We start from the raw sequence: 9,210 nt of genomic DNA on the forward strand, positions 1-9,210 counted from the left end.
GCGACCTAGAGGATCCAAAGTGAGAAATCTTTGTCCTAAATTACAGACTAATTTACTGGTCGAGCCAGGATTAGAACCCAGATCTCTTTCCTCTCTATAATCCCGCCTCTCTCTTGAGTTAATTTACTCCATTCTTTTACCACAGATTACAAAACTGAAATGAAGAAATTAATACAGCTAGTACCCAAAGCATCCAAGTCAGACAGAGGCAGCCTTTGAATTGCACAATTGCCTTGAAAGTACTGGGGAAAGATAGCTATGTGCACATTACATTTGACACAACCTCAAGGGTGAAGCAACCCATCATTTTATTTAGAGGGTTCAACTACCTGTCTTTGCATCTGAATCTAAACTTTATAGCATTTAAATCTTGTCAATTAACTGAGCCAAGGCACTAAAAGGAAGGCTCACATTATCAGATTCCTGAGTTTAAATCACCAGTCTTCCATCAACATAAGGCTGTCCAATTTGTACAAGCTGCATAGGACCTCAGGGATAATCCAGTTCAATAAAATTTAGACCAAGAATGTGCAAAATTTACTAACTTACAAAGCAGAATCAGGCTTGACTCTTATTCCTGTGCTCTTTCATATGCACTGTGCTTGTTTCCTGGAGGACTGTGCCTTTTTTGTTTAACTGGCTCTCAGAACAGGGCATCAGATATTTGCATATAGCATTTAATACAACTGCATCATTAGATTCAAGGTAAGTATCTCCTTTATTAAATGAGAAAGGGAAGGGAGTGACATAAATGTCATCTTAAAAAGCTACTACTAATTACAGGGAATGCCTACTACAAACAGATTTGAAGGACTTAACAAATAAACAAAATTCAGAGAACTATCAATGAATTCTAACCAGCTGATAGGAAAAGGTGGTCAAGTTTGAAATGCCCTAACAAAAGTCAATTTGCATCCACTATTCCAAGCTGAACTATATGGCAAGAGAGAGTCTGACACTAAGAGAACTCTTTGTAGCAATTTAGGGAAACGACTGTGTAAGCTGAAGAAACTGTAAGCTGAAGAAACCACTACCGAACGGTGCTGAATTTCAAGACTCTGGCAGATCAATAGGGCAAAAGTAGTCAAAACTCCAGCAGATGCTGTTGATGGCAGAACCTCTGGTGCATCAGATGATCCCAAATTGAGCAAGCTCATGCAATTCCAGGTGGCTGAATGCCTCCCAGGGACAAATCACCGTGATATCTGCAAGAGAGGGAAGAACTTGTAAGCCAACCTCTCCCCCTGCCCCTCAGAGCCTCAAGAAGACTTCTTTTGCTCAAGAAGACATCCTTCGGGCAGAGACACCTCACTCCTCTCTCCTATTCATTGTCTCAGTAGCCAGGAAGTTATCTAGAATGGCCCTGCCACCCAGGAAGAATTTGACTGATTGCTTAATTAATCCCTTGCAGGGTTCTGATGCCCCCAGAACAGGCCCCCCTAGGTAGGCATCTTCATTGGTTTCATTCTATACCTCTTTGGAGAGATGACCCAAGGTTTTTGACTGGAGCTAGCCTGGGGGGATGGAGGGGTGCAGGTCACTGATCAAACTGGGCCTCCTCAAAACACAACCACTATGGAAGGAACACGAGTGGAATTCTAGTCAGGCCAAGGCTTAAAATGAGAAATAGAAGCATTTTAAATTCCCATGATCTGGAAATCTACTGCCTTCTTACTCCCTACCCATTCAGATGCATTCTTCTCTGACTCACTTTTTAGTTCCTTTACATTTTGAAATGTCTACTATATCCAGTCACATACTGAGAAGTAATCTCAAGGCATCTGCTAATCCAATTTTTTGCTTCAAGCAATAAAATATTATTATCCCTGAATTACAGAGAAGCTGACTGGAACACAAAGAGATTAAATACCTACAGAAAAATCAGAGTTATAGAGATGGGACTAAAACCAAGTCAAAGATCTCAGATCTCCCCTCAGTATAAAGCTCTTTCCAGTATTCCAAATATGTTGGCAGAGTTAAGCATATCCTCCAGAACCCAAAGCAAATCTGCTAGTCTTATGTACATCTGGCCAAAATACAAAAGCAGTTGATTTAGGAGAATAGCAAATGACCTTTATAAAATAGCTGGAAAATGTATTTGAGATCTCAGAAGTGGCATTTAACTGTTAAAAGCAAATACAATGAGAATTGCCTGATAAGGACACTGATTACTGATTACACCATTTATCAAAAGTGTACTGGATGAGTTGAAAACATGTCCACTCAACAACCTGCACAATGGGGCACGTGGGTGGCTCAGTCTGTTAAGCGTCTGCCTTCAGCTCAGGTCATGATCCCGGGATCCTGAGATGGAGTTCCCTATCGGGATCCCTGCTTGTCAGGGAGCCTGCTTCTCCCTCTTCCCACCCCCTCTCATGCTCTCTCTCTCGCTATTTCTCTCTCTCTCAAATAAATAAATAAAAATCTTAAAAAAAAAAAAAACCTGCACAATGGTGTTCATAGCAGTATTATTCATAATTGTGAAAATTTGGAAGCAACAAAATATCTTTTAATAGGATAAGCAAATTGTGATACAGCCATAGAATGAAATATTATTCTGTGGTAAAAAAAAATGAACTGTCAAGCCATATAGGACATGGAGGAACTTTAAATGAGTAAATATTGCTAAGTGAAAGAAGCCAGGCTGGAAAATCTATATACTGTATGATTCATGACAATCTGGAAAAGGCAAAACTTTTGAGAGTAAAAAGATTTGTGGTTGTCATGAGTTTGTGGAGGGTGGGAGAAGGGATGAACAGGTGGAGCACAGGGGATTTTTAGGGCATCTATTCTGTATATACCTGTAATGATGGATACACAACATTGTGCCTCTGTCAAAACCTGGACAACACGAAGAATGAATCCTAATATAAGCTGTGAATGTTAGTTAATAATAATGTTACCAATACTGGTTCATCATTTGTAACAAATATACCACACTAATGCAAGATGCTAATAATAGGGGAAACTAGGTACAGGTGTATGGAGGAGCTCCATACTTTCTGCTTAAGTTTTCTGTAAACCTAAAACAGCTCTAAAAAATAAAGTTCAGGGTTTTTAAAAGGAAGATCCAGTTGTTTTCATTCATATCCAACAAATCAAATTATACTAGCCGACTAAAAAATATTGTATTGGAGTGCCAGAGGATATGTAAAAAGAGGAAGTTGGTTAGGGAGTGGTTTGTCTGGTAGAGTGAAAACGTTCTCCAGGCCCCTCCCTTGTTTCCAGTACCTCACTCTGTGGCCTCAGATTGTCACTTCATTCCTCTCTGTCTCAGATTTCTCTTCTGAAGAAAGGATGAAGTTGGGATAGATGAACCCTGAGAATCTTTCTACCATGAAAGTCTACAACTCACCATTAGATGTCCTCAAGTGTTGTTTAACAGAACAAGAGGATTTAGTATCTTTGGACCTTAGCTTGATCTCTGTTAGAGTTTTTGCCTCTGGGCACATATGTACTTGCTTAGGAGATTAAACTAAGCCCCACACTTCTATGTCTTCAAGGATCTGCTGCCTTAGCTATTTCTTGTAATTTTTCATGGCCCTTTGAAGCCTAAAGTATGGATAGTGGTGAAGTTCCAAGTGAAAGTCCATGGCCTTGGGTGGCTCACCTGTTCCTAGCCCCTCCATGCCTGGAATGTCATCTCCAAACCTATGGGAAAAAAAGAAAAATTAGCTGACATCAGAGTGAAAGGATCTTATACCGAGAGCTTCCTGACTAAGGGGGAAAGAAGAGGTTTAACTTTTTGTCTTTGAGAAATATCTTTTATTTGCATTGACCTGGGGAAAAGATAAAGTCACTCAGGCTGGTTTCAGACAGTGTGTCCCTGTGGAGAGATTTTCCCCTCCTAAAAATTTAGCCTAAGACAACTGAGAGCCAAATAGAACTATCCCTGGGGCAATTTAGTCAAGCTCCACTTTTAAAAATAGAAATTGGAATGAGGGTCACCCGGGTGACAGGGTCGGTTGGGTGTCTGCCTTCGGCTCAGGTCATGATCCCAGGCTCCTGGGACCCAGCCTCACATCAAGATCCCTTCTCAGCGGGGAGTCTGCTTCTCCCTCTCCCTCCGCTTCTCCCCCTGCTTGTGCTCTCTTGCGCTGTCAAATAAATAAATAAATAAAATCTTAAAAAAGAAAAAAAGAAATTGGAATGAAAACACAGTACGAAAGACATTTAAATGATTAATTCATCCATTTGGTTAGCTACCCAAAAGCATTTATCAAGCATTTACTATGTGCCAGGCATTATATTAAGCATAGGGAATTGAGGAAAAAACTAATTTTCTCTGAGGAACTTCAGTTTCAGAGAACAGATGTAAATAAACAAATGTAATGTAAAACAATACAAGTTATGACAGCTGAATGTACAAAATGCAAACATGGAAGCCATGATCACATTTGTCTAAGAGAGTCAGTCATGGCTTCAAAAGAGAAATTAACATATGAGAGTATGTTAAATAAGTAGGATTTTGCCAAGAAGAGAAAGAGAAAAATAAAGAACTGAAGACTTAACATTTGAAGCCATAAAAATAAACTCTATGTTCTGGAAATGGAAAGTGTTTTAGTACTCCAAATCAAACCACAAGGTGTACTGGTGAAGAGGAGTGGTCAAGAAAAGTCTGGAAGGTCAAGTCAAAGGTTGCTGTGACAGGCTCCATTTGCCATGTTAAGTGTGACCACAGACCTGAGGGGTGAGAGAGAAAGCCTTCCAGGGCTAACAACGTGATTCAGCAAAGATTGTTGTAGAGAGGAAAATAGAGGATGGGGTGGAAATCTTTGTAAGTCTATTTAATATTGGGAGCATTAATTTCTCAAAAAAATAAAAAGTCTTCTTTTTCATTTTGGTCTTACCCTTTCACACCTTTCTTAGGAGGCTTGCTCTTGAATTGGCGAGTCTGTCTCTGCTTGAACTTGGGGGGCCCCTTGCGTGGGGCAGTGGGACCCTGGTTTGAAGCTGGAGGAACCAAAGTAGCGTTGTCACTCATTCTGATGTCCCTGGGTGTCTGATGGTTCTCTTTCAGGTTCCTTAGATGGTGAGAGGAAAAAAAAAAAGGCCCTTCAGGGTACAGGGACCATTGCTTCTTAGATCCTCACTGGAAACGCCAGAAAAGCTCAGGACTTTGTGTGCACAAAAGGGAAGAACTTACCAACTTTTAAAGAGATTTTCAAGAAAATATGGTATAAATCAATGGAGGCACTCAATGTATTTGGATGTAGACTGACAACAGATAGATTTTTACAAACCAAAAATCTAGGTAGATGTGTTGTGTCAATAAATCATCACTAGCTTCCTCTGTGAATTTATTATGATATGTACTGCCCCTCTGTGATCACCACTTCCACCATCTGTGAAGAAAGGGAAATGGACTAAATGCTATCTATAGTCTTTACAGCACTGATACATTCTTTAAGCTTTAAATATTTTTCCACCCAACTACACAATAACCTGACTCTTAATGTTTATTTCCTCATATTTTATGGGCTTTTTACTTTACAGTCCTTACTTTGTTTAAACCTCATGTAATCAAGATACTTCTTTCCTAGTTCTGGGGAACAACAAAGTAGTCATCTGGACAGGGGAGCTCTGAGCCAGAAACACCTAACCCCCATGTAGTATGTGATACATCCCAGTACACACACACACACAGGAAAATCAATGGAAGGTGATTAAGTAGTAAGTTTATGCTTTAACTCCATATCCAGACATGAGGTTCTTTAGCCACCCATTTCTCTGAAATGTTCTACATTTTCTCCTATCCAAATCATGGACTTATCCAATATGATTTTCACAGACTTTGATTTTAGCTATAGAAATGTACATTGTCATTCTTCAAGTACAAATAGAGATGCATTAACAAGATAAATTTTAAAAGTAAATATGTTAAGCTAAAGGATGACTTTTCTTCTCTCTCCTTTTCTATCACAAAAGTTGGTAACACTTTTCCTGGGAAGGAAGATTCTAAAAAATTTCCAAAGAACTTCTAAGTAGCCTTAATCTCTTACCCTGAGCTAAACCCTTCCATGCTCTGCTACCTGGAAGATTATTTATTTATATAATCTACAAATTATAGATTTATGCTAATATTCTTAGCTTCAGCTCTCCCTGACCATCTTTGGCCCATGCTAACCATCTTTCTCTTTCTCCACCACACTGAACATGCCTCAAATGTTATATTGTATGACTTCGAGTTCATCAACTTTTTCTTATTACTTTCAAAATGAGTTTAAATTATTATCCTTGCCTAAAGGATATTTTTTCCTTATCTTCTTTTCCTCAATTACTATTTTCATTTTCTCCTGCTAGTTCTCAACTTCTTCCACAGAAACATATTGACTAATCTGTGACTAATCACCAGGGCCAACTGTTGAAGAGCCCTTCTCATGTACCAGAGAGGTGACTGTCATCAGCACTTGCTGGGTAATCTTCTGTATCCCTTCAACATCCTATTAATTTATGTCTGGTCTTGAAATTCTGCCTTAAGCTTTCCTTGGATTCCTTTGACATCCCCAAAAGCAGCCCCAAAGAACTTAAAACTCACACTTGATTTCCATCTTTCCTTGATTATACTTCCCCTTTTTTCTTGTAAATTTCTTTTGCATATTTACATATATAATTTTGAAGTTGCACCTCTAGGCTCAGATGGAGTTCCCGTTCCTGTCTAGGTGTGATGTATTATGTAAAGGGATTCTCTTCAGAAAGAGTTATATAACAGTTGCCTGGTTAATCCCTGGATCCTCATGATACTCAGGGTTTGCACTATAGGTAAGAATTTTATGTTTATTGTGCATTTCATGTATAATATTTCATTTTTGAGTATGTAGGATAATCAACTAACTCACAGAGTGTTTCTGTCATGGATGTGCCCTCCAGTGCTCCCTGTAAAACCTTTGGCAGAAGCAGAACAAATATGACCCTTTCCTGCGTTGGAAGTTAGTCTTGTCCACTACACATATCACCAGAGGCTAAACTTACTCTGCCCATGCTTTCCCAGGAATTAAAAGGGCATCCCCATGCTAAATAATCCTCAATCTAATGTCAGACTTGCTTTTAGCTGTAAGAAGATGTTTCACATTTTTCCTCCCCAAAGTGTCAAGTAATTCATTCCTTTGTGAGACAGAATGGCTTTCTGTTTTTAAAGCAATGTTAGCCCTTTCCCTTTTGAAGAGTATGAACTGTTGTTCTGCAGAAGGAAGTGGATGCAGCAAAGTAATATGTCAAAGCATGGTTTTGTAGGGAACCAGGGTTCATGTCACCTTGGACCCAAGGCAGCAGAGCTCAGCTGTAGGAAGCTACGGAGGATGATCATCCATAAATCCCAGCTAAGGAAGAGCAGTTTCAGAAGGTCCGGAGTCAGGATTTCTGATGCTGCTATTATCACCCCAGACTTCCAGGTCCCTCCTTCTCAGCAAAGATATAAGCAAATAAACAATTCTATCGTTGAAGGGCTAAGAGAGGGGGTGAGGAGGAGATAGGTGCAGGAGTGGTTTCCCTGCGCTGATGGGGTTGGGCCCATAAATGTCACCAGAATCCTGCTGTGGCAGAGAGAATCAAATAATGTGGAAAGCCAAGAAAGACCCAAACCAAAGCCATGAAAAGACAAAAACAAAAGTCCAGCTAGTACCTTCTTTCATACTGGAACAAACAAACACTTTGACCTCCGAGGAAGAAGGCTAAGCCACCCACACTGCGCTGGGGTCATTCCAGCTGCTCTTGACTCTCTTTCTCCTTATCCTCACACTCTCATGTCCTCCCTCTTGTATTTTGGTCTTTTTCAAGCACACCCTGGGAGTAAAGAACTGTTTGTTCTGTGGTCATTTAGTGCCCCAGATCCCTCCTTTCCCAGAAAACTGGAAACCACAAAAAAGGAGTCAGTTTAGGGTTCTTTCAAAATGAGTTTAGTAATCAAGTTTTGCAGTGACCTTGTAATAATCAAATTTTACTTATTAGCTGGCTGCATGACATTATAAGGCAATTTGGATGTATTTCCTTCATGTTTTCTCCCAGTTTCATTCCCGGCCCCAGTCCAGGACCACTGGTTCAGTGTGTTTTCTTCCATTTCTTTATTTTAGAGCCAGATCAACCCTCCACCACCCACAAAGCCTTGCAATTACAACCTACTTCAACCCCAGAAGTTGAGAAATACTCACAGAGTTGAATGTTGCTCCCATACACTGCCCAGTTGCCTTCTTCAAAGTAGATGAATAAAGGATCTTTGCATCCTGATTTATCTCCCTGTAATACTCACATGCTTCGTAATCCCACTGTTATGAGCTTAGAGTACCAACCCAGGTGCAAAGAAGTTAAAGGAACAAGGGGTGAGACTGGGACAGGCTTAGGAGTTTTCTGATAATTGACCACTCTCACAAAACTGACTTGGGCTCTCCTTTGTCAATAAATAGGTATTGAAACCACAATGCACACAAAGTGTTGATATCCAGGGGTATATTTGTAGTTTGTGATTCAGTATCTCTTGTCTTCCTTCATTCCCACCATTAGTCCTTGCTATCTCCCATTCCATCCCTTTCCCTGACACCCCAATCATAAGTCAATCCCCACTGCAAACACATCATGTCATAATTCTTATGGGAAAGAGGAGAGTGAATCATAGTGTCCCCTGCTTCGGTGGGGACACTGGGATGGTGATTGTGTGAGCAATGACATTGGAAAGTATAAAATATCTGTCCCTAATAGGTTCTGTATATATTTCCTGATTAAGATGGAACCACAAATCAAAAATGACACAAAACTCAGTGATACTTGACAGAGAAAGAGCCCGACTTAGAGCTGATAACTGTTAACTGATGGCATTTATTTGAAAATTGATTGCTGGATCTTCCATATCAAAGGCTTCAGGGTATAAGGCTCAGGCTACAATTCAATTCATTGGTACACTGGCTTCAGTCTTTTGATTACAGGGAGCCACTAGTATTAATTTGTACATCACTTTATATAGACCTTAGTCCATATGCTAGTATCATTAAGCTCTTTTGAAAAATTTATCATAGAGAAATAAAGTGGTTTATTCAAGACTGCATATAAAGTTAGTAATGCAGCCAGGATCAAGGCCCAAATCTGGGAACACCTTGCATATTCTGCTATCTTTCTATTATACTACAGCAAAGCAGAATAGACCAAGATGCATGTGTTGTTGGTGTCTCTCAGGCCTTACCATGAATTCTAATGTGCCTTCCCTAGATTGTTACTTGTTAG

The 9,210-nt window shown here is 39.8% G+C and overlaps 1 protein-coding gene across 1 annotated transcript; it reads right to left on the reverse strand.

Moving 5' to 3' along the window:
• Positions 1 to 1,128: 1,128 nt before the first annotated feature.
• On the reverse strand, positions 1,129 to 4,984 carry PDE6H (phosphodiesterase 6H). Its single transcript, XM_021690708.1, has 3 exons — positions 4,851 to 4,984; positions 3,611 to 3,651; positions 1,129 to 1,205 (listed from the first exon to the last, which is right to left on the reverse strand). Exons 1-3 carry the CDS (start codon positions 4,982 to 4,984, stop codon positions 1,129 to 1,131), a joined length of 252 nt encoding a protein of 83 aa, XP_021546383.1.
• Between the last annotated feature and the right edge of the window lie 4,226 nt (positions 4,985 to 9,210).

Source organism: Neomonachus schauinslandi, chromosome 5, assembly GCF_002201575.2.
Source record: "Neomonachus schauinslandi chromosome 5, ASM220157v2, whole genome shotgun sequence".
NCBI lineage: Eukaryota > Metazoa > Chordata > Mammalia > Carnivora > Phocidae > Neomonachus > Neomonachus schauinslandi.